The following is a 26,528-nucleotide window of genomic DNA, read 5'->3' as shown; positions in this document are numbered from 1 at the left end:
AAACTTCTTTTTGAACATCTTCGGCATTTTGTCGAAAAGGTAGGCATATCAGTGTGGTCTATATTTCGTGTAATTTCCAGGTTCATTTTGCGCAGTTAGCGTATCTAAGTTCCAACACGAAATTACACGAAAATAGACGTCTGAAAAGGGGGAGGGGGCTAATTTTCTATCGCTTTAGAGAGGGTGAGTGTGTTTCTAAAGCGTAAATAAACAAACAAAGTCTAAATGTGAATTACAAAACTTGACAAAGTTCTACATTTTCGGGTACATGTTCCAAGTGTGGCCTTTATTTACGGAGGTTGTCAAGTAAATTGGCCACATTATGGAGCTAGTGGTGCATGGAGCAGTTTTAACATTCTGCTCTTTTTGAAGGGTTGGGTCCCAGTCACCGATATTCCTTAATTTAAAAAAAAAATCGCCATGTCAAGTGACAGCTTCTGATACATATAAGAGAAAATTTCTTGCAATAATTCAATTCAAATTTAATTTCAACATAGGCCTATCACATTCAAGTCCTATGGCAAGTTTACAATGTGCCAAAACAAGGGTTGTAGGCATAATAAGTCCAAAAAGAATTATGTGCATTTCATGAAAATGGAACAGGATCTTTTAACCCAGAGCATACAGGCATCATATGAGGCATGGAATGACAGAATTCCCCCCCCCCCCCCCCGCACCCCAAAAACCGACTAGACATTCTAAATACACCCTCCCATATTCATCATATAAGCATGTAGGTATAGCAATAGTGCTGCGGGGTGTTATTTAGACAGTAAATGAGTTGAATAATTTCATGATTTCACCCTAGGGCGCTAAAAAAAAATACATCTGCCCCACAGTCGCCCCTTTGTTCGAGCATAGAGCAAGGTTCGAGAAGTTTTATTTTTCTTTCTCGAATTCTTGCAGTAACGACACATTTCTGCCGAATGTTGATCTGCATATTTGAAATGCGAGTCCAATAATCTCTTTGTACTTTCCCCAGCATTCCCCGGGGCTGGTTTCAACTTGGCGGCATTTTGCTTTGAAATGTGAGACCCGGCCGCTAATTACTTCCGAGCTTCGGTACGGCGTTGAGTGTCCTGTGTGCTACTGGGCTAAATGATCCGTGCTTAATATTAAATTGCAATATAAGCCCTGAGGTGGTGTAGTGTGGCGCTGGCAAAAGAAGAAGGGAGAAAAAAAACATACTCATTGGAAAATTTGCAGTTTTAGTCACTCTGGCAAAAGATTTTTGACCAAGAAATGTAAAATGTTTGAGATTCAGCATGAATCCTCACATTTTAATAATTTTCCACGCACCTTAGGGATTTGGGGTTAATTTTGTTGGTTTTGATATTGAAAAACAAATATCAAGTGAAACATGCTCCTGCATTAAAGAATGATAAAATGAGCTTTAAAGTTTTAGTTTTTGATAAAAAGCAGTGCTGCCTGTTCAATATCACATTTTGTGACAGTTGATAATTGATGTATGTAACTTTTGTAATGACCACTTCGTTACTTGGAAAACACATTAAAAATGCACTGGACACTCTATGAAATCAACTTTGCACAACCCTTGGGTCCTGTCTGAAAGACATTTATTATCCAATCACACTCCAGACGAGTTATGTTTTCCAACAAAACAATGCCTTCCCATCCCCATCACACAACGATTGTTTAATACACAACTTCCAAATTTATCAAGATATGACATCTGTTTCCAACCTTTTGTACATCTGAAGACATTACATAGTAAACACATTGTATCCAATCTATTGTATTCAAATGTGTACTATTCATTAACCATTGTAATTAAGTAGGATGAAAACTTATAGTATTTTCATGATTCTATTGAAATTTGTTTTTGTAAGTCCTTGCTTTTACTGCACATACACATTCACTCCTATTTTTACACGTACGTATACTGTGGGAAATTTTTTTCATAGCCGTTGATACAATAACTTAACACCTTCAGAAGACAAACCTTAAAACACATCATTTGAGTTCCAACAGGGCAAACACACAAGTACATGTAGTGAAACAGTATGGCTTATAGTGCAGTGACTGAGAACCTGTTGCCGTCAGCAGGTTTAGTCATGGACAAAGCTGTGAACACATACAGTAATGTCTGCTATTATGCCAGCTTGAATTGCCTAAAGACCATTTACATAGTGCAGTATTGTGCTATAATGTCTATTCAAACAGTTATCTAATGCCTAAATGTTATTAAACTTTGAAAGTATAATTATACTGTGCATGCTCATGATGTTGGGCATTGTTCTAAATTTCTCATTTTTTATTTGCTCAATTATAGGTGTAACTGTAAGGTCAATCATATGCTTATAGAACACATATTTGGACAGGCTTTGTGGTAAGTATTGTTCAACTTTACATCTATATTCTTCATTGTAACTGTACAATAATATACACAGGGTCTTGAAACATATACTTAAAGTTGTGTATGGGAGACGTTTAAAATGAATACTCTGAAATATCACGTGTATGTAAATAAAATTATTTTTAAATCTGCGATTAAAAGCTTTGCTTAAATTTTTATAAAATTATGATATGATACTCCAAAAATATGCTGCAATCTAGCTACTTAAGCACACATGCATATATATGCATACATTATGATGCAAATCCATTATTCAAAGGGACGCAAATGAATAAAGCATACATGAATAAAACATAATTATAGAGCTTGCCAAAAGCGCTAATTTCTCAAAAATGGCAGATTGCTAGCTTTTAAAAAGGCCCATTTCTTTGAAAATAAAATTCGCCAAAAACTATGACTCCTGTTCCATCACTGATGGTGGACAGTTCTATCGTGTTTGTCATCATCAGTATTTACTGAACAATTATGCTAATCATACCTGTACATTCTGCTGTTAACTGCATAAAAAGACAGAAATTTTCCCCACATGAGCAAATATGTGCCCTGCTTGTATGTTGGGCTTTCGCCTCCATTTTGGGTGCCCCCCCCCCTTCTGTAAATGCTAGATCTCCAACTGCTGTATATGCCAATAAATTAAACATTTTGAATACTTTTCTTTGTAATTGTCAACAACCTGTTAAAAAGGGATTAACACAAATATTTATTTTAAAAAACACTATCCTAAATACTTTGTCTCAGAGTACTTGTGGGCAAATGTTTCAAGAAAAATCCTGCTCAGACCAAAGCGGCAGGGTATCTATTTTATCAAAAAAACTTCTTTTTAAATCTATCAAATGTGATCCGATTCAGAAAGCCCAAGACACTCAAAGACCATATAGAATATAAAATATATGAAATAATATACAGTGTTTTGTACAACATAAAACAAGCAATTATTTACATGTGAATGAGTAGGGATAGAAGTGTACACTGATTGGCCCATGTGAACATAAAAGGACATGCAGGCAAATTATGGACTCTGTATGGGAACTCTGGGGGGCGCTTTATGGCCTTTCCTTAAGAGCCAGTGAGTAAAGGACTGTGGGCGTGCATTGTTTTACAACTATACATGCATTTGGCAAAAAGCACGCAGCATCAATTTACCTCTCCATATGCACAAACCCTAAAATGTTTTTTCAAAGAAACACAGGATGTTCGTGCACAGTAGCAATGGCACTCGAGTATCCTTCAATCTTTCTTTTGCCATTGAGGGCGCTATTGTACACAGAGTCCATAGGTACTATTCGATAAACGCCAATTGTACATTAATCTCAAGCCGGGCTTTTATGCACTGCCAACCACACCTTTCCAATAAGAGCAAGAAAATATTAATATCTTTCTATTATTATAAAACACTGTCCGACTGCCGGACAATGTTATCAGAATTAACTCTACACAGCTGCTTCTAAATTGATTGCAATCGTAAAAAAAAAAATTAACTTACCCAGCTATGCTTTCTTTTTTTGGGGGGGGGGTATATTTTGTACAATACTTTTGTGACCTGAATTTCACTGAAAACATAACACTGATATTTAAAAGAATACTGAGGTTTTATCAAATAAAAAATACTGAAACAACGTCTCATCCTGAAAATTAAATTTGTATCAACAAAATTTGCATTTGGGTTGGCAACCCTAAAATGTAAAAGAAACAAAATTCCATGTCTAAATACTGAAAGATCTAGGATCTAGAATTCTTATTCTGAAAAATCTACGCATTTAAAATTCTGAATTCTAGATAAGCAGCTGCAGCATATAAATTAGAATTCCGGCCTTTCTATTACGATGAAAGCATTCCGTTTCAGTAACAAATTGAATCTTAATGAAACAGACAGTAGACCAAATATTCCTGGTAATCACAACTGACATTTTCAATTCAGAAATGTCAAGTTTCATGGACGAAAGTCATCTGGCTTGCCATCTACTATCGTGTCCCTCATTAAAAACGTTGTATTACATATTTACGTAAAAATAACTATTGGCTATTTTTGTTTTAACCTTGATATAAATGATATTAGAGTCAATGAAAAAAACAGCAAGTGCTATTTTGCCTCAAGGCCATTAGAAACAGATTATCAATCACGATTTTTTGAATTGAGTTTTTTTCCTGTACTGCTTTATTCCATGGTCAACTAGCAAATCAAACTGGGAGAACAAGACCAGGCAAACCCAGCAAAGATTGTCCCAGAGTGCTCCTGTTATCTTGACGGTACAGTTTTTCTTACAAATTCAATGGCTTCATTTACTGCTTGAAATACACACAGGAAACAAATTCACTGGATCAGACATAAACAAACCATTTTCCAACATTTTCTCCAAGAATGTGAGACATTGTTATTTTTTTCTGTGACCTACATGTAGACCATTGAAATATGGCTGTTAAACAATATGAAACACAAAATTACATTTGAAAGTACACCATTTTGACGGTTGTTCGCAGACAATATGACAAATGCATGGCTCTGTTACATCAATTCTTGCACAGTACTGTAGACACTAACTGTAATTGATATGTACATGGCATGAAATCTAATGCATGCCTCATATGAACTACCACTACTTTCCTTTTATTCACAATTAATATATAAACAATTGTTGACTATACATGTATGTAACCATATTTGTTAGTGGATGAGGGTTTAAAGCCAATTTTCTGGGTAAAAACGCTGGAAAAATCCTGTTTATTGAAGCAATTTAGTAGCTTTACCTGAATCGAATGTAAAAATTCAGGTTTGTAAAAATGTACTTTTTGAGCTGTAGAAACTACGCCTATTGTGATAAAGTACATGTAGGCCCTTTATTTTGTTACCCTATAAACAGACAGTGTCTGAGGGGAAACAAAACATAACCCCTATTACTACACAAGTCTTTAGCTGTCAACAAAATATGAAGTACAATTTTGCGGCATGGGTGAAGACACCTTGTGGCAAAAATATCACACAGTTCCCCAATGAAATGATCGTGTAGCACCTCCACGTAATAAGCTTGATTGCCTACTTCATTGATGCAGAATTCATGTAAGTTAAACAGGAGATTTCTGCTGTTAAACTTAAAGACAATTTTTTTTCTGTTTCCATGACTGACTTTTCTTGTTAAAAGCATTCTGCAGAAACTTTGATGGTACACTCAAATGAAAAAAACCCCAGTTACTCAAGCATCTAAAATGTGGCAGTGCTAAACAATACTTTATCTTCAAGCAAACCTGAATCCTCGATCCCGATTGGTCGATATTATACCTAATACCACGGTCCATACCGCACTTGGCATATCGCACTATTCTAAGATGCGCACGCTATTCCTAATTTAGAATAACGGTTGTGAGGTTCGTGTACAGCATGCATTTTCCATCTTTACTGTGAGTCGAATTTGCTTGAAGATAAATATATTCGTTATCCCACGAGCACGAGGGGAACACTGAAAAAGTAGTGCCTCCATGTTTCATATCCAACTCGGCCTTTGGCACCGTGGCATGTGGGACACAGACGTAATTCTATTCCGTGTTCCCCTTGCGCTCGTGGGATAACTAATAAAATTTATATTTCTGGCCTTCAGAGTCCTTCCAATGTTTCAAATTTCAGCTGATTAGCTAAGTATTTCTCAATGAAGTCACGTGCAATCTCTCGCGTGATCTCTCTTTCTTGACATCGGACCATGCGTTGTTCAGGGATGTCTAGTATGAGTAGGAGGGGGAGGCTGTCCTCATCAATCCGTAGAAATTCACGGAGGTTGTCTACCATTTCTTCCTGTACATGGCAACAAAAGAGAACAAAAGAGAAACATTTACTGAGTGCTTTTTTGGACAGGGGATTGGAACAGGGTTTAATAGACAGATTCTTTTAACCAACAATCTGCCTTATCAATCCCTAACCCTGATTAATGAAACAGAAAGCAATAATGGTGAAAAAGGTGTTGCGTACTTTTACATTCGCTGCCAAGTCCCATGCTTGGTTGCATCTTGTTGTATTTATTGGGGGAACTGTGCATAGTGCAATGGCTGATCTAGCAGAATCCACCGGTGCAGTTTGTTGCATTTAGCAGGATAACAGACTGCATAGTGCCTAGGATAGTTTGTACTGGATTCACTGCAAATGCAACAGAATCTACTGTTGCAATTTGTTACATTTATCAGGATTCTCATTTCAACTGTGTTGGTTTTGTTGCAATTTAGCAGGGTACATGTACGTAAAGAAAACCTGATGGGGATGGGGGTTATCGATTCAGTTAGTTTCTTACATCTCCTCCAATGAAGAATCTAAGGGAGCAATCTTTGCCTGTTGCCTCTGCTTTTTCGGTATACTCTCTGGCGATAGGTAAGAGAAGGTCCTTTGCTTCAATCACATCATCGTCACCTTCAATATCTGGGGGGTAAGATCACAAAAACCAAAGATATATTTCAGTTGATTTTCAGTCCATTATTGTCTTAAAAACACATGTTGCTAGAATCGTAACTTTGAGCGTGATCCCTGGCTACATGGCACATACAGGTTTATGGCTTCTGACTAGCACCCTAGAACAAAGATAATGACAAATTGGGGCACTGCCAACATTACAAAGGCCTGGACAATTCAGTTGGTAGAGCACTGGTATGGTAATCCGGAGGTCGCAGACGCAGGTTTAAATCCCGCATAAGTCAATTTCTTTGTTCAACTTCACATAATTATTTATGTTAATAGTGTTTTCGGTAGCACAATGTGTTCCATATCTTTTGTGAGTTTGTGCAGTTTCTGAGAACCACACACACTAAAAAAAGACAAGTTGGATTACACGGTGCTACTGCAAACTCCATATTAGTGCATATTGACTCTCAAACCATACAAAGTCTTTCTCACTGTTACCATAAAGCACAAAGGGTGTTGCGTGTGTGTTCGCGAATTGATCAACCGCAAATGAAGTGGGTGTGTCACCTGTGAAGCAGGCGACATGTCTTGCGAAGCGGGAGACAGGTGGCAAAGCTGCCCCTCCTCCCCCCCCCCCCCCCCCCATGAGCGGGGAGGCTGCCCCCCCCCCCTTCCCCCCAAAAAAGCCTCGTCATTTATAAAGCAACTTTGCTATACATGTATGCATCTTGAAAGACATGTTGATGCTATATCATATTTTATGATGCATCATATCTTATGCTGAAGCACAGCCGTGTGTCGGCTCGATGAAAGACTCATTAGTCTGGCTTGTAGCACAATCAATACTTTCTAATTAGGACATTAGTCTTGTCTCGTCGTGTCTCATCCCTCGCACAATGCTGTAATTAATGAGTCCTTCACTGACACACACAGCTAATTTTAGATTCATTTATTCTGACCATATGAGCTTTTACAAAAATGGTGCAAGTACCCAATTTGAATGCATTTCCTACATACATTATACAACCAGACCATAGGATGGTATATCTTGCTTGCTTATGAAAAGGGTAACAGAAAAAATCTCTTTAAAATCTAAACTGTCTAAAAAATTCCAAAGTAATTTTCGACCTTTATATTGGCTTTTTTTTTGGTAGTTACATGTATATGGGCCCGAGGCCCCAGAATGGTATCCCATTCTTACCTGCAAATAGAATGAGACAAGCCTCTTCATTGATTGCTGCAGTTGCACTATCGTCCAGCTCCAGCAAGGGTGTCGGGTACCAGGGAAAATCCTTTCAAGTTAAACACACACAAAAATCATTATTTTCATGAAAAATCTCCAGAAATTGAATCAATAAATAATTTTGACAAACCAAACTACTGAGATTGACTCAAATATATTTTGGTTTCAGACAGGCTCTAGACTCTGGTGTTATTCTGAATAACAGCAAAAGTCGTTCTTTTTGACGTGGTCACAACTAACTGTTTTAAACATCAAACATTAAGTCAAATCTTCTGAGAATTATTAGGTTCACAGCGACTCTGCAATACTAGTCTGAAACAGACGTGATCAAGCTTTGAGGTTTGTAGATGACACAGTGGCCGTCTGAATCTCATCAATGAAGAACATTTTATTATAAAACTACAGGGAGCATTATTGTGAAATATGGATATAGAGTCCATTCATCCACATGTATTATCCCACAGGGACATTCCATGGGCTCGCTATATTCCCTACAGTGTGTGGTATATCTGGACTTTTCAATATTGTATGGTTGCAATTATATTTTGCGTACATATATCCATTTATGGCAGACTAGGGATCAAGGAAGTACTGGACTAAATTATAATGAGGAAATATTCATACTTTGTGGTTTTCCACCCTTTCTTTCACTATAAGGTTGACTTAACAGCTTTGTGCAAAATTTGGCCGGGTTCTTGTAGTGAAAAGCAGTCTCGGGATCATTAAAAAAAAGATCCAAAAAAACAATTGCCAATATTTCTTTAGAACAATCAACTGTACTGTTTTCTGCAATTCTTTTGTTTTTTGAATGGGATACATAATGTAAAAAAAATTGGCTTTAATGCTGTTATTTGTTGTTTTGGTGCATTTTGTGTCCCATACACTTTTCACCACTTTTCACAGAATGTTCTTGTACAGATGGTGCTCCATACCATTTGACCCAATTCTATAAATTTTGGAACATATTAGTTGTATTGAATGGAACAGTCAAACTTGGCTTGCTAAAGTTAATAAGTCATCTATATGCTAAGCTCACCATTGTTTGAAGTTAGCTATTCTTTACTTTGCCAGAGCCAGAGAGGTAATTTCAATGGTCTTTTGTTATTGTACTAAGACTCTTCTGGCCCAGCAAGTTATGTGCTCATTGGCCTCATTTCAAAGGGATTACTTTCTTTAAGCCATATAAAACCAGGGCACAAGGAGTTTCAGGAGGGACATTTGTGACTGGGACACGCCCAAAGAACATCCAGAGCAGTGGGATATGCGTTTTACTTTGGTTCTGTATGTAAGTTGTGTATTTGCTTTTTACAACCTTGTGTCCATTTCAGCCATTCCTTTTTCTCCTGATTTAGATGTGTCTTGGGCATGTGGCCGGATTATATTTTGGCAGATCTTTTTCTGGGGGAGGGCGTCGCCCGGTCTGGGGCTGATAATGCCTGATTTGTTTGTACATGTAGTCAAACTATTTGAAATTGGCTAACATGTGCAATAACATAAATGTACATATGGATCAGATGGACTTGTTGCATCCTGTATAAAAGCAGCAAGCAACTGGTTTAGCATTTTAATTTATTTACTATCCACATTGCCATTTACTTTTCTTGTAACATAGTTCATTTGTTTTCTAAAACAAACACAAAAGCGGCAAAAAAGTCTTGCGTGGCAAATGAGGAAGTTAATAATTTGTTTCCGATTTCAGTTGTTAATTTGAGTAGTTATTATCTTCATTTGAGCCCAAATTGCATGCTGACCGGAAATCCTTTAGGGGTTTCGTTACAATAACCATGCATATTTTGTTGTACACATTTACTTGACTGAAGCCAGTTTGGGCATACAGCTCATCATGTACCATTGTTAATACAAATTGGATGTTGTGTTCACGTGTGTTGCAAACTTTCCGCAAACTCATCAGTGTTCTCTTCTGCATGTATGTGATTGGTGTTCAAGTGGCGACATAAACTGTTTATGGGCAAAAGATGCTTAAGTGGTTAGGTTGCCTGTCAGTGTGAAATCATGGTCCATAATCCAGTCTCTTCTATTGGTTTTTCATTAGAAGGCCGTTCATAAACCTTCACATTTAAGCCAAGGAAGTACAGAAACATCTATCTTCACAGTTTTTGTGTGTGAATGAACATTAAGTCCAGAATTCCACCAGTTTTGATATACCCTGCTTACCAGTCCTTCAGGGTCCTGTGCGGTCATAGCACGTCCCTCTAACGTGATCACTTTGCCTGTCTCATCAAGTAACACAAGACTGGGTATACCTAAAATAGCAACACAAGAAACACCACTCATGAGTACAACAGGAATCTATATTATCAATAGCTTAACAAGCAGGAGGGGTTGGGAAGGGAGTAATTTCTCACCACGGAACAATTTCCCACTTTTTTAATTAATTAAGAATCGGAAGTGCCCACACCTTAACAGTAACTCCACTCCTTTGAAAATAATTACAAATTGTAAAACCTTTAACCCTTGCTATCCTACGTGTTCTAATAACTTGAATTATGAAATTTACATTTGTTTCTATTCTGCTATTCGAATTGATGTCATGGAAACAAAGAAATGATGACGTCAGTCTATTCCCCAAATGGCTTGTTAAACACGGTGGAACACCCCAATCCAAGACGTGGGAAAGCTTAGTCGGCTAGATCTTACATTTATAACCATCACGTTTTGGTGTTAAACGATCCACTTTGGGAATAGACTAACGTCATCAGATATCCTCATTTCCAGCAAGATAATGGCAATTAGAACGGAGAGAAATACCAACATTTCGTCATTCAAGGAGACTTCCAACACTGTGTCCTAAATAGAACACATGTACATACAATGTACATGTATCATAAAAGGTTGGTAACTTTACACACACACAAAATTAAAGATGGAAACTTAACAAAAAAATCACCTTTTTAAAGATGGAATCTCAGTGTTCTTGCAAAATTTGCAAAATTTGCAAATGACTGACAGTAAAAGTTCACTAGCAGATACATGGTTTGTGCAGAGCACTATGATTTTTAATCCCATTAGAGGTTTTAAGGGTTTTTTTGCAGTAATGGATATGTTATGATCATCTTGTTTCAATGCTCTTCAGTTTTTATGACTTTAACTTGACTTCATTCCTCAACTCCGTCAAACAGTGCCAAAAATTCAAGCACTAATTGCTACATGTACTAAATAGCACCCTCGTTGAGCAATGCAATGAGCCAGCACAGAGTCTGTCAATACCTACCTGATATCGTAAACATTTTGGACAGCTCATTGCATCGTGGGTCGTTGTATGGTAAGGCAAGCCATGGCATATTGCTATAGTAGGATTCAAAGGCATCTTTCGTCCGGTCTGTACTACAGAAGACAAACTCAAATTCCATCTTGCTGGCCTGTAGTCTTCTGTACATGTCTGTCAGGACGCGTGTGAATGCTTTGCATGGCGGACACTGTGGATGGAAAATATGCAAAAACATAATGTACATTTTGAATCAAAAAGGATTTGTCTTTACCATTTGAAGTACCAAATTTTAACCTTTTTCCATTAGATGCATTTCAATTTTCTTCCTAATTTACAAATCTGTTACAAATTTAAGACAGCTAGTATTGAATCTTTGATGGCTTGTTTTAAAAAATAAATACAATTTAAACTAAACTGTCAAAACAACATTTCAAATTTAACAATGTGACTTCTTAAATTTGACAGACAATACAATACAATTGATCAACATTTATTTTAATTTTGTTTCAAAGGCATTTTGTGATTTGTGAGATCATAATTCCACCTAATTTTGTAAAGCGAAATTTGCCACTTTTTGTTTCAAAACATCTTAGTTATTGACATGACAATGATATGTGTATTTCCATGACCTACATCCTAGCCATGTTAAATGAATGACTGATGCACTCCTCTGTTGGCCAAATGCAACTGAATCAATTCCGAGGCCCGCATATATATTCCATTTTGGTTTGTGCATTCTCAAGTGCTCATCCTGACGTTACTCCGAACCTAATGCACTGCCTGCTGCATTCAAGTCGTGCGGTATTCGTTAGTCACAGTAAGGAAACAATAAGACAAAAATATCAATTTTCCATCCTCCTAAATGTTTGTTTCTGCCATTTCAACAATGTGAATACACTGTTTCACAAATCACATGCCTTGTGCAATTCACGATATTTGGAAAATGGCCTAACAATTTATGTTGTTCCATAGGATTTTTGTATTTAAGCAAAACTATCACGTGCTTAAAATTATATTTCCAACTGATTTGTTAAGAATTACTTTTACTATTTTACACGCATTTCTAATTATTTTTTTAGCATACAGGTAGTTACACAACAAGATGTATACGAATTAGAGGTTTCTTGCAAAGCTACAGTTCAAATGTTTACAAAATTTATCAAACTGTTTATAAAATTCACTTTCAAAAAAAAAAAAATGGCCTAAACCACGCTACTAAAGAACAAGCAAATACCCTGTATTTAACTGCCATGATTACAGTCTGTAACACAATCGGTAGCTTGTTGAAATGACTGCACAGCACTGAGTGGTAATTCAAAGCAAAACAATTCATCCAATCCTTTTTTTTTAAGTCCTTGCTCATCAGGTTACAGCTAGAGTGTATTTGAAACGGCTCTCTGTGAAATCTAGAAGCTTGGCAATAAATGATCAGGTATCTTGAGAGAAAAGAAATGAGAGACGCTATTCAAAGACTTGAATGCGGTGAGATTTATGCCAAGAGAACTGTTCTGTACATGCAACATGTATTACTATACTTATTAATTGTAAAGTGCTACTTACATCATGTACTATATGTAAAGTACCCTGATATTTTCAGAACCGTATATTAACTTTTTTCCATCGCTTAGTCTGGGGGAGATTTGTCAGTACTTTTCGTGATTTCCGGATTTTTGTCTGATTTCAGTATTATATAAAGAATCCCTTTGAGATCTGGAGTCCCTGATGTTTTACCACAAAGGTGTTTTTTCCCCACATCTCACACCTGCAAAATGCTCACTTTGCCATTTTCCATTTTTGTTTTCTGTCAGTGGTGATAGAAAAAAATCCAATGAATTCCCAACTTACCCAGTGAGCTGAGAAGTAGATGCCCACTATTTTGCCTTTGAGCTCTTTCTCTGCTTGGACCTCGTCGCCTTGTTTCAGGAGTTTGCCCGCGATGACTTCTGCAGATGGATGACAAGCAACTTCATGCTAAAATATAATTCCCATATTGCTACACTAATGCGCCTATCAATTGTTTCCCCCACCCCTCCCCAGCTTCCGGGCTGCCCCACCCAAGACGTGGGGATTGTCACTTTTGAAGCGACAAAATCCCCACCCCTCGGGCAAAATTTAAATGACAATCCCCGACCATGCCCCGAGTATTAGTAAGAGAATAATTAGCATTAGAATTCTTGGGATACAAAAACCAATCACAGTAAAATTTGTTAGTTGTGCTAATGTGCTTTTTGAGTTAACAACATGATTGACTTTGTATTTTGCATTTACTTGTACCGGTACATATTAAGTTGACATGACATTTAGTATTACAAAATTTGATGCAGCACCTCCATTTTTTTGTCCAGACAAATAATTAGAAATTGTACTGATGCCTGATCATACTTTCACTCTTTGTAATATGAACCAAGATGACATATTATCTTTCCACAAACACTCAAGTTTCTAACATTGTATTGGCAATTACTCTTTAAATCCAAACTGTCATCCCCTGTGGCAACGTGTCATCGCCACGGCGATCACTCATTGATTTGACATCCCTATACAATTTGACACGTTGACTTTCGCGCTCTGTGTGTCTTTTGTCTCCGTAGCCTGGGAGAGAAAAGCTGATCACTCAGTGCTGGGACAAGGGAAGATAAAAATGATGCGGAGACAGCGCTGTTACCCAAGACGATAATGGCCGACAGGTTGATGGAGTGGGCGGGGCTTAGGATGGACCAAGGAGGATGAATTCCAGCCTAGGGGGTAGGTTACCACTTGCATGAATACCAATCAAAGAAGCAACATTATACGCAATATGCTGGCACAGTTTAACCTTGATAATTTCATAATTTTCACTGTAAACAAGACAGAGCTTTTGTAGTCAATTTGGACTGGAAAATCACAGTTAAACATAATTGTTTTAGGTGTGAACGGGATTACGTCAGCCAGTGAAAACAGCTAATCATCTGCACACCAGTTTTCACCAGTTACGAAGAGTACATGTAACCATTCAACACTCCAGACTTGAGAAACATTTGAGTTTTAAGTAAATAGGTCTTGGAACTAGACAATGCAATGTAAAGAAGCTACCGGGTGTCCACGCTCACCTACACTCAATGTGTGAGTGAGTGAGTTAGTGAATGAGTCACTCAGTGGAAATGAGGCTGGCCCTTCAGCAAAACCTGTTAGTTATAATTAGACAGTCACTGAACAACCACATCAATCGTACACTTTGAAACTCAGTTTCACCTTACATGTAGTTTGTGAGCTGACTGAATCTTTTTTATGGCTGTTTTATACGATCCTTAATCGCAAACCTGACAAAACCTGGACATCAATTTTCACTGATTGCTAGAAGGACGTGCCATCACCGCCGTAATCAGAAACTTGACTTCTCAATAGAACCTGACACAGCGACATTAATGTTTGAACGAGACAGCGGTACAAGCCAACATATACTCTCCACGAGGCTCAAGACACGATCTTTGCCTAGACGTTGCCAAAGACAAAGAGACTAAGGTTACAAGACGCTCGTTGCCGACGACAGTTACGACTGTCAGAATCGACGAGACAGACTGACTGCTCTAAGTTATCCAGATGTGGGGGTACTTCACGTGCAGTTATCAGTGGGACAAAAACACACACTGCCAACATGAGTTCATGTTTCTTGTTCTCTGTGAATCATACAGTGCAGAAATGCATACATTTTGTACATGTGTACACCAATTTTGAAGTTCACTATACTGTGTAACCCCATGAAGCCATGTGGGCAATTCCAACCTAATGTCTGCGACAGAGCCAATTCAACATGATATCTGATTAATGATTCAGAGAAATGATCCCAAACTCCTAGTCTGTAATCTTCCTAACCATTACTAGATGTCGGATGTATAAGATTTGAAACATACATGTACATTTTGTACATTTTCAGGTTTATTCACTGAGCTAGCAAGGACATTACATAATGCTGGATTTGCCCATGTCAAGAAATAACTCAAATGTAGCAAGCATAATACTTCAAATTTCCAAAATGATTTCATTCCACTGCATTATTGTTGCATAGCCACCACACTCTGCTGGCTTGTTTTATGGGAAGCGGTTGAACAGTCAAATATTTTTTTCCGGTTTCTTTAAGAGCACCAAAATTACTGCCCCGCCTACCGACGCGACAATGCAAATACAAAGCTCATCTTCCTCTGCTGTCAAGCACTTCACATGTTAGTCAAGCGAACCTAACCGCATTAGCTCCGTGCATTCCATCGATTGAGTAGTGCTATACAAAGGCTGCTCCGTACTCCATGAAACCCAGATGGACGATGGATTGGGAAACGTCACAAGGACATCAGATAGAACAGACTGACTCATTGGAAACTTGCAGACAATCAGTCTCAATGATCTGAGCAACGTTTCATGGAACTGCTAGGCACAGAGAATATCGGCTTAGCAAAAACAGGGTACCAGCCAAAACTCCATGTGATGCATCTTGCTTCTTGCTTGTAACTTGTTCCCACTTCATTTGTGCTTACATGTAGCACACATACTTGCTTATAAATACTTTTTGCCTCCAAGAGTCCAAGCAAATTTCTCAGCAAATTAAACTAAAGTGTTGAGTAAAAATCTCCTGAAAAGCAGACACAAGTAATCCTACTGCATGACATTTGGGCTCAGCAGTATTTTGTGCTGAAAAAAATCAAATTGTGTCTGTTTTTCTAACAGGTAAAAAAAGGTATCGCTGAATAACTGTCTACTTTTCATTATTAAATTCTTCTAACTTGAAACTTGGTACAAATATGGTACTGTTTCCTGGATTGGCTCAGTTGTTTCTGATTATTACTTAGTCATTTAAATTATACATGCCCGGTGTACATGTGTGGGTAGGCATTACATTCACTGTGTGGACTTCCGAACAAAAGAGGTCCACATAAACCAGGTAGAGGCGACGTTATGTGGACGTGGGCAAGTCCACACAGTGTTTCCCCCTGTGTGGAAAACAGGTTTTGGCTTAGGTTATTTGTGGAAAAATGAAGAGAAACACTAAAGGGAATCATTGAAAAAAAAATTGGATTGAAAGAGTTTTCACAATGAGAGTAAAGTGCTTTTTTTTTTCCCGAGGTTTTTCTTAACTACACGAAACCAAGGGAATGTCCACACTTGGTCTGTAACGTAAACATGTGTGTGTTCATGTACACGAATGTACTACAGTCTGATTTCCAAGTCAAATATTCACACACCATTGCACCTCGTACATGTGAATTTCTGTACTTTTCCCAGCAGTGTAGAAGAAATTCCATCCCGCTCTAGCCAGCTAAATAATGCATGGCTCTTGTCTGCTTGGAATCACGTCAGGCCAACACAAAGCTGGCCATGAATATTGCAGGAGTCTAAATCCCCCCCCCCCCCCACAATCCTGAGCCAAGAAATCTCCACGTAAGGTATAGGGCCATTCCATATTACTGCATTCACTCGCCGAGACATGCCAAATGCCGATCCGTCAAACTCAACCGTCTGAATAGACGGATCAGACTGATATGTTCCCCATCTTACTCAAATGTCTTCCCATGGGCTAGAAATCGCGCAGACAAACACAAAATCTTTTTCAATAATTTCACCTTTTTTTTTACAATTCTTATGTACTGCTATTGTTAAAAAGCCTAAAACATTTATCGAATGAAAGATTAAAATTGACCCAAAACGTTTTTGAATAATACCAACATCCCTTCAACTTGCATGTGACTTGCAAGACTTGGTATTTTTAGGTTGACATTAAAATGCGCATACTGTACATGCATTGTATGTCAGTGTTTATTTATTCAAGTTATTCAACATGATGCATGGCATTTCACTTCTGATATCTTGCTAATACTAGTCTCGCATGTATACACATGTACGTGTGCACATATTCTGCATCGACCAGTTCACGTTTTATGCTTTCTTGTAAAAATTGTTTCCCTCCGCTATAGAAATGAAAAAAAAAATCAAGCTTTTTAAAGAACAATTTACACAACCTTTCATTCTGTCTGCAAAAATACTCACCTTGTGTTCTCTCTATGCAGATGCAACGGGTTGCGCATATCAACTTGCATTCGGCATGCGTTCTATGTACACAACAAAGCATGTGAGAACCACTACGCATCCGTGTCCTACATTTGCTCGTGAGTCTACACGAGTCACTTCTTAACTCCAGGTAAAGTTTTTGTCAATAATTTGAAAGGTCGAGTCAAGTCCATCACAAGTCAATTCACAAGTAGATCACAAGTCAATTCACGAGACGGGTCAAAAAGTACAAGGGATAAACACTAATAAAGGAATGAATAACTTGTGCTTGAATTTGGATGGACTTGTGAGGATTTGTGATGCTTGCGATTGGCTTGTGATGGATTTGTGAAGACTTGTGATGAATTTGCTAGGATTTGTGATTGGCTTGTGATTGGCTTGTGACTGACTTGTGATTGGCTTGTGATGGACTTGTGATTGGCTTGTGACTTGTAATGGACTTGTGATAGACTTGTGAGAACTTGTGATGGACTTGCAATGGACTTGTGATTGACTTATTAAGTCTACTACAAAGACATGGCTGGCACTTGGCAACTAACAACTTACCATTGAAAGGCTTTGGGTACCAAGGAAAGTGTTCTCCTTTCAGATCATCCAGCATTTGTAGTCGGCCGTTATTTGTAATAAGCTGAGCACTGACGCTGTTGATTAGGACTAACGTTGGGATGCCTGTTACTTTAAACCTCTTGCAGAGTTTGTTCTGAAGATGAATAACAAACAAACAATTTTATGTAAATAAAAGCCAATTTTAGAATGTTGGTATTTAGATGGGCACTGAATATTGTTCAAAAAATTAAAGGTCATTATTTATTTTTTTTTTTTCTTAGATAGTATAACATTAAAGGGAAAAATGTTAGATGACTGAGCAACATTACGAGATGGACTCTAGAGACCAAAGACTTTACTTAACAATGAGAATGAAATTATGCAAATTTTCTGATTCATTAGCTGAGTGGTTTTCAATCCGGAAAATTGCTGAAGCCACTAATCTTAAAGGTGACACTTTTCTAGGTCGGATCTGCTTTTTAGAACCTTCTGCCGTTCTTCGTAGAAATTAAAATCATACGTTTTAAGACTGATGACTTGTGACATCCAAATTAGGACGGCATTAGGGATGAATGGGTCTGGGTCGATTGTGAATGCGCGCTGGCCTTTTGATGCGGATTCCGAACCGTCTCTTATCAATCCGTCGGATCGCGCTCACTGTGGGACAATCTCAAATCTGCCTTCTGGCTCCTAAATCTTGTGGATTATAAGAAGAATCGGTCTTTTCTCATGAACGATTCAATAACTCTGCCATTTCATTTCTGCTGAGTAACGTACTATACTCAACGGGAAAATTGGCTCAAATTGATGATTGTGTGAACTGTGAAAGTATATTTAGAAAAAAATTACATAAAAACCTCATCATTAATTTATTTCTCATACATGTGCGAACAATCACAATGTAAATTTGTTATTTTTTTTAGTGAGCAACGAGAAAGATAAAAATTGCTAGCCCTAATCTAAGATTTCCTAAACTTCAAGGCTTTAAAACTGCTCTGTCCAGTGGCACAAAAACTGTGGGAACAAATTCAGCAAACTGCTTACTGACTTGATCGACTGATGTATACAAATCATTTTCAAACAGGATCTTTCTCAATAGAAACGATCCTGCTATGATTGGAATGGCAGGCTCTGTAACTTTTTTGATTTGTTAAAAAAATGATAGAAATCAGTTGGATATGTGGAAAGAAATCTAGTTTGTAAGATACATTTCCATTCTGGAATTGCAAACTACATGTATCTTATTAACGTTTCGGTGGAATTCACTATCAAAGCATTATTAAATAGATGTGTGGTTATCAGTATCATTCATTGTGTGGGTGTAAATGAATCCGGGTACCTGATCATTATACACTCACGAGCCACCTTGAATGGAGAAACCATTATGCACGCTATTATACAGAGCAACTTCCCCGTGACGGCTTATCTGAATAATAGCTACACATTTTTTTGTGTACACAATGCTTTGGCCATTGAAGGGGGCCTTCGTTATAGAAACAAAACATGCCCGGCTTGGTCAATATACCGGGACATGGCAAGCAAAACTTTCTGTTTTGCTGTATTTTTTTTCTTGTCTGCAAAAGCGTGGATGCATTTTAATTTGGCCTTCTTGTACAGCACATGCTGTACACTGAACAAACCCAAGCTTTTCTGCAGAGTATGCAATGCATGCTGTGATCAAGTTGTTTTTGTCCTCAGGCAGGCTAGCAGACAGGAACAGGTGATGCTAATTAGGAACAGTTGCAGGTCTGGGCAGACCAGAAAATATTTAGACTGGGTTTCAAATTCAGGTCACGTTAAGTATGTCGGTGACCTGCAAACTATGACACTGTGTTTAATAGCTCCATGGTTGAACCATAGCAAGGTTAGTGCACGTTTGCAGCATTGAAATGGGGAGGGGCTGGACACCACCTAAATGGTGCACTTTTAAACGTGCCTGTATGTGTGTACAAATACGCTTTTTAGCAAGCTGAATTTACAACACATAATTTTATTTATCCATAAATTGACCTCAAATGTGTGGAAGACAAAACCTGCGCAAATATTCGGAATGCTATTAAGATTCGTTATAGCTTTTGCATGGATGTGTGCAAAGTAACAATTTATATTAGAGTACATTAATGAACTGTATTGACCATCATAAACGTGTACCATAGTACACTAGCCTAAGCCCTAATGTACATGTAGTTGAATCAAATACATGTAGCAATATTCAATGGCACATCCACACATATAATGCTGATTACTACAGTTTTACTAAAATATACCTTATATTGACTCTTGTAATAAATATCATACGACATATATACACGTAAGCCACAGTATACTCTGATAGCTGATAAGAAAATATCTTTTGGAGACCTAAATCATCACAAGACTGTACTTAATATGGTAATTTAGTGAGACATAAAAAAAAATCCTTCCAAATCTTTAAACTGAAACTGTTTATCAGATCAGTTTTTGTCCGAGTATCCAATTACCGGCCAATGTCTAACGCTGTATAAACCCAATAATGTCTAAATAGGCCGACATGTCCCAAATGCCTTGGGAATATCAGGGTAAATGGTTAACTCGGTTAGATAGCATTATTCTCGGCTAGTCAGTCTCTTAAAAGCACTGGAGTGCTTAAGTGCTGTGCTAAAGTAATAAGGATGTGACACACAATGAATTTTTACCCATGGGTGAAGCCTGGGCTGTATACCATCTTACAATGCAAGTCAGACATTTGTGGATCTCCTACCGTACTGTAGTGACAGCTTTGTTGTATGGATGTCTCAATTAAGATACAGGCAAAAGTTAACCCAAGAGATAATTTAGCATCTCTGCAAACTGCCTTAACAATAACCAACGGCCTTGCTGACAGGCAGTAAAATCCAACATCTCCGGTTTAAGACATTTAGAGCAAGCAGTATATTGTACACTTGTCCGTTTATTATCATGCCAAATCTTGATTTGTGGGTTGTAGGGATACAGTTTACTGGAGACGAGCATTCCTTGTTGAGTATCACATTCAATTTCTCAGCGTCAATGCTGTATGGTCCTTTATCTGTTTTCTTTACTTTTCTTGACGCAAAAAAAAAGACAAATTGCACGGAACATAAAAGTTACAGAGATGATAGGCCTATTCATGTATGTAATTATATTTTAAAATGTGAACTTGCTCCACTTTCCAGTATCGAAGCAATAGAAATTGATCCTAATAAAAAAGGTTCATTGATGCATTGCAACAATGGGGATACATAAAATATAGTGAATTATTTCATAACTTTTTTTATTGATTAATGTGAAAATCAAGAATCGAAGTTGAAATTCAATTTATGCATTATCACATTGTTTTATGTTAAATCTTACAAACAGTGAGATATATCCTTTGATCCAAATTCTGTATAGCTTTTTTGAAGTTGAAAATGTTGTTGCATGTTCAACTATAATGTGACTGTTTTCTGAGGTTATCCCTAAATGTGGTCCCATGTTGAACTTTTCAGACAGCATCCAAATGTGTCCCTGAATGTCAAGTTCATTCCATCACATACTGCAGGGGTGATTGAGGGCAGTTAATGCGGCTACATTAGTCTGATATCTGCACATGGTCTGATATATCACGGCGCATGTAATGTAAGGGATCATCCATGTATGCAACAGTAACTAGTCCAGAGTCCTTTCGATCTTTCACATCACACCAGTGCTGCACATTCCTGGTTCTCATACTTGGCGATAAATCAACTTTTTTTTTTATTGCTCCATGGTACAAGTAAATTATGTACAAGTATATTTTTGCAGTCTTTACCAACACACATTCCGTACACACATTCGACGGTACATGAAGATCAAGTTAATTATTGAAATAATAGTGCAAAGTAAAAAGTCTGTTGTTCAAATACTGTATTCTTTAAAAAAAATGTGTGAATGAACAACACTTTTAAAGTTGGGTTTCCCCGAGCTATTTTCAAGTTTCATCCCCCCAAAATAGATTCAATTGCTAAATTGCTATTTTTAAAGTACACAAGTTATTCACTTTGGAATGAGATATATTGACCAAAAAAATCAGCCGCGTTTTAATAGTTATCGAAGTTGACAAGTAATAACTTGTCAACTTCGAGTTATCGGCTTCCAGACTGTAATTCTGTTCTTGAGGGATAGGCTGGTTCCGCCCCACAATCAGCATCGATAATGTGATCGAGAGCCAGTCTGATCGCAAAGCAGATCTGTTTGTGTCCAAAACAAAAACCCCTTTTCGGATGGTTGCAGACGTCCAAAAAGGAGGTTTTTGGTTGGAATAAAACATATTAGTTGAAAATTTATTTCATAGAAGGAAAAAAACCCTTAATTTCACAATGTCCTTGATTGATTTAATTAATCAAATTGGCCTTACTTAATACACTGTCTGAATATAAAATGCATCCTTTTGCAGTTTTCCCCTGTTGATATCATTTCAGCTTCTCTTGTCAAGGACTTGACAGGATAATTCCATGGCGAGATTATGTTGATCCTTCAGTGTGCATGATTGCTCCTATTGACTGCTGAGAATGCCAGTCAGACGGTTTATAGTTAAAACTATTCACCTCGCACATTGCTCCTATTGATGACTGCAAAGAATGTCAGTCAGACAGTTCATAGCCTTAACTATTCACCTCAAACATAGACGTACATGTAATAGAACAAACAATGAGTGCACACTTTTACCCAAGGTACATGTAATATATTATTCAATTTTGCTGGTGAATATTACCAGACTTTACAAAGTCTTAAGAATGTTCCAGCTTGTTCAGTCTTGAAAGTCTGGCCAAGTTTGACAGGAGTTAGTTTGCTAACAAGATTATATAAAGCTGGTTAGCTCAGTTGGTAGAGCACCGGCACTGTAATCCGGCGGTTGCAGGTTCTAATCCCGCTCGAGTCAAGTTCTTTGTTCAAATAATAAAGCTTATAAAGCAATAATTTCAGCTGCAATCCAAAGTGTTGCAAGCAATGATATTAATTTGCCAATCTGTTCACAGTCACACCACTAATTACCGTACCTCAATTATTTAATTTAAAAAAAATACATTTAGGCCCTACAGCTACAATGTAGAAAAAATATTTTACACGCTTGAAATAAATTTTGGAGGTACAAAAACTTTTCAATCACTTTGAAACTGTCACATTATGCTATTGTAAACCGACAATGAAGAATTTTCTAGGAAATGCTCACTGCGTTTACAATGCGACCACAAAGATGGCGGTATCGGTGAGATGGTCCACAGTGCTTATGAAACCATAGAGCAAGCAAAGGAACAGCTCTCATGGAATGCACACCTCTTTATCACAGAACTCTTATTACTGTATGACCAGTCTTTTGGGAACAGACTTGTTTGTTTTTGTAAGAGATACATACATGGTATGTGTGGGCAGTTTGCTCAAGCCTGTCTGGCATTTACAAGAGAGTGTTTGCAAGATGTCCCATGTGTCCTTCAAGTTCGGATGGTTAATTACATAGTGTAGCACTTGCTACATTACATGTATCAAGAAAATGGTTGCAAAATGTCTGCCAGGTACAGATGGAATCAAATGACAGTAAACATAACAAGGCTTGGCAAGTCTAGTAAAACTGGTCCCGGAGTGCATACAATTCTATTCAATTGATTCAGAATGGCTGTTGTTGAAAGTCAATGGGCCAGATTTAGCCCACATTCATTGGCATTACTGGGTAATCCTATATGATAGCACTGCCCGGCTCACAAGACACAGAAGTAATGCCTTGACAAAACACTACCACAGTGTATTTTGTGCATTACAAAAAGTGGAGTATGTCAATGAATTTTGCATTCGTTTGTGGCAAACAGTTTTATTAATGTAATGTTAAATAATTGGGGAAAAAGTTAAGGAATAGTGCACGTCCTTATCTAATGCCAGGGATTTATGTACTTGGTCATAGTTCATTTGTATGCATACATCACTGTTATGGAGTGCAATGAGATTCTGATATATTTGTTTGTACATTATTCCAACAGTGTGAAAACTTGTTAACAGATGCCTGGCACTTTGCTTACAATCGGCCATGTACTGAAAACACAGCGAAGGTGTCAAGAGAAAAAGATTGATTTTTTCCTCTCTAGAGTGTCAATACACTAGGGCCTGCCAGACTGCATTATAAACACGTCACGAGTATACAACCAGACCAATGAGTTACGCAAATAATCACGTTATTGACAGAGATTGCAGGTTGTTAGTGGTTCAATCAGAGTTCAATGAAGCTTTATCGAGGGGCAGTCAAGCATTGGAAATGAGAGGATTAACAGCGATAATTGCACCATGGAGCTCCATTAGCATTGTATTGGCACAGGTTTTCGTTCAATTAATTGCTTGGGGGAAATCATTACTATCAAGTGAGTATGGTAAAGTAAATTTAAACTAGAGTAGATCTGGCCCGGGGGGGGGGGGGGGGGTACAATTATTTGTTCAGATAAAATTATTTGAGATAAAATTATTTGTTTGGTTACTGTTAAAAAGAAATATGGTCTTCAATTTGATCTATGTACAGTAGTAACAGTGTGGGCTCATAAAGAATTCTAAAAAAAAAATATAACACAAATCTAAAAAGTCAATCTCTTGGCAACACTTTGGATGCTGATATTACCTGCATCGTTTGTCAAATAAATTTGATAAGACAACTGTTCAGAGCGAAACACACAAAAAGACAAAATGACTATCTAGGTTTGCAGTTTAAATTTCAGAATACCATGTCTGCTTTAATTTGCAGATTTTATTTTTCACAAAACAAAAGCTGTGCACAATGTCTCTAAAATGCAATTTCCAACCAATTTTGTTTTTAAATTAAAGAATTCTTGACTCCAGATGGATCAAAACTCAACATCTCATTGGCAAGATTTGGAGGTGGATATTGGTCACATGGATAAAATTTATTAACCATCATGAAAATTGAATTAACACAAAAGGTCAATAAATATCAGAAAGAATGCAGTAACCTTAGTCAGTGTTTTGTCTCAAGATTCATATCGAAAACTGCAAATAATTTCACTTTTATTTTATTTTTGCGCTAAACAAAATTCCTCCTGTACAATATTGTTTTTGCAAAACAAATCTTACAAAATGCAAAATATGCAAAACAAAACAAAAACCTCAGTGATACACAAAACACAGGACAAACAATAGACAAGGACAATACACAAACTTTACATGCCAGTTAAACAAGCAATATAAGATTTGTAGCATAAGGAACCTCACAATTAATAAGTTACATTGATCACAATAATTACACAACATGACCGCTTTATAATTCTGTTGAAAGTTGACAAATTAGACGTTTTCAGGTTCTCTGTAAATGAGTTCCAGAGGCAGAGCCTGGGTCACTCATATTTAATAGGGTTTTTTGGCTAAAGATATAATTATAAAGATGGTAGTTTGTTACAAATATCATATAGGTTACAAAGTTAGCATCTGGATGCTAACAAAACAATATTATATATAGGCTTACAGTATTAATATTTCAGTTCTATAAATTTGGTTGATCTGTTTTGAATTTAGGTCTAAATATTACCTTGATGTGTCTCTCTGAAAATGGCAGTAAAAGCCAAGGCATGTGTTGCATGAAATGCTCATCGCAGTGCTGCTCTGTCTTATCTGAACTCACGAAGACAATCTCCAGTCTTTTTCCCCCGCCTCCGTTCCCTTCACTGTTGAAACTGTTGTAAAAGTTGCTCAATATCGGCGTGTACTCGCGGCACGGAGCGCACCAGTGCGCCGAGAAATACAAGCCGATGACTCTCCCGTCGGCTGCCAGCGACGACGGGTCGACCTTCTCACGCTGCTTATTGAGCAGAACCTCGCCAAGAAGAACCACTAGCGGACTTGTCATGATGGCTGGATGATCAAGTCTACCTTTCGCAAGAAATCGCCTGTAAATGGTTAAATTATCACCGATTTCGGGGCAAATATTTCCAGTTATGTCCAAGCATAATCTCTGCAGTGACACATAGCTTGAACCGTACAAGTAGTCTATTCGCGATCATCATGCATGCTCGCTTGCTTGTTTATTTCACTTGTCTAATTCACTTGGTTCCCGCCCACATTCAACACGTCAAAAAACGATGGACGTTGTGAACCAGTGTACATAGTTTACTTATTTTTAAACTAAAGAGGGCGCTCGACCAATTATGCGATTTGAAATCTTCGGACCTCGACCGTACGGCCGGACCCGGAATTTTTTTCTGATGGATAATATTAGTACAAACTGTATGATCTGAATGATATTTTTTGAAGAAAAAAACCCCAATTAAGTCAACTCGCAGCCTTTCCCCAAATGTAACACATTTTAAAGGAAACAGCACTCCAACTGATCGAATTGAATCTGCACACCCTTTTTTATACAAGTAACTTTAATTCTTGTAATTATAAATCTACAGTGCAGTATATGTGTATATTATTCATTAAACTGAAAACCACTGATTTGAAAATGAAATATCGAATGTCTTCTGATTCCACGATTTGTGCAACAAAATATTTGTGAAAATCATGAAATCGAAATGAAATTGAAATTCATTGAAAATATGACGGAATAAAATGCACTTATCTCATTTATTTTTTCGAAACAAGCAGAGAGCATATTCTCAGTATTATATTCTCTGTAGTTAAATAATTATGAACTTTTGGATGATTTTCCTGTACCATTTAAAAAACAATTCACGCATGCAAATAAGTTAACTGGTCCCGCCCATTACATCACGTG

At 37.4% G+C, this 26,528-nt stretch overlaps 2 protein-coding genes across 3 annotated transcripts in view; one reads left to right on the top strand and one right to left on the bottom strand.

Moving 5' to 3' along the window:
* Window positions 1-1,540: 1,540 nt before the first annotated feature.
* Window positions 1,541-25,967, bottom strand: LOC119732504 (nucleoredoxin-like). Its single transcript, XM_038206035.1, has 8 exons — window positions 25,341-25,967; window positions 17,807-17,960; window positions 13,070-13,167; window positions 11,228-11,432; window positions 10,171-10,259; window positions 7,954-8,044; window positions 6,649-6,773; window positions 1,541-6,158 (listed from the first exon to the last, which is right to left on the bottom strand). Exons 1-8 carry the CDS (start codon window positions 25,656-25,658, stop codon window positions 5,964-5,966), a joined length of 1,275 nt encoding a protein of 424 aa, XP_038061963.1. The 5' UTR covers window positions 25,659-25,967; the 3' UTR covers window positions 1,541-5,963.
* The window catches only part of LOC119732503 (myotubularin-related protein 3-like), a 44,363-nt gene continuing 20,108 nt past the window's right edge, over window positions 2,274-26,528 (top strand). Inside the window, exons 1-3 of one of the 2 annotated variants that reach the window (XM_038206029.1) lie at window positions 2,274-2,350; window positions 13,816-13,969; window positions 17,260-17,390. The gene's annotated coding sequence lies outside the window, so the exon portion shown is untranslated. Of the gene's footprint in view, window positions 2,351-9,195; window positions 9,281-13,815; window positions 13,970-17,259; window positions 17,391-26,528 lie in introns of those variants that run through there. The other variant, XM_038206030.1, reaches the window with a different exon arrangement.

This window comes from Patiria miniata, unplaced genomic scaffold (assembly GCF_015706575.1).
Source record: "Patiria miniata isolate m_02_andy unplaced genomic scaffold, ASM1570657v1 HiC_scaffold_24, whole genome shotgun sequence".
NCBI lineage: Eukaryota > Metazoa > Echinodermata > Asteroidea > Valvatida > Asterinidae > Patiria > Patiria miniata.
The sequence above is the reverse complement of the archived record's forward strand: the minus strand, read 5'-3'. Positions and strand labels throughout refer to the sequence as shown.

Coding starts and splice junctions, on each gene's coding strand:
- LOC119732504 (XM_038206035.1), bottom strand. CDS start 25,658: ATGACAAGTCCGCTAGTGGTTCTTCTTGGCGAGGTTCTGCTCAATAAG. Junction 10,260..11,227: donor CAAAATGTTTACGATATCAG/GTAGGTATTGAC, acceptor TTGCTATTTTAG/GTATACCCAGTCTTGTGTTA. Junction 6,774..7,953: donor TTGTCTCATTCTATTTGCAG/GTAAGAATGGGA, acceptor CTTACCCCCCAG/ATATTGAAGGTGACGATGAT.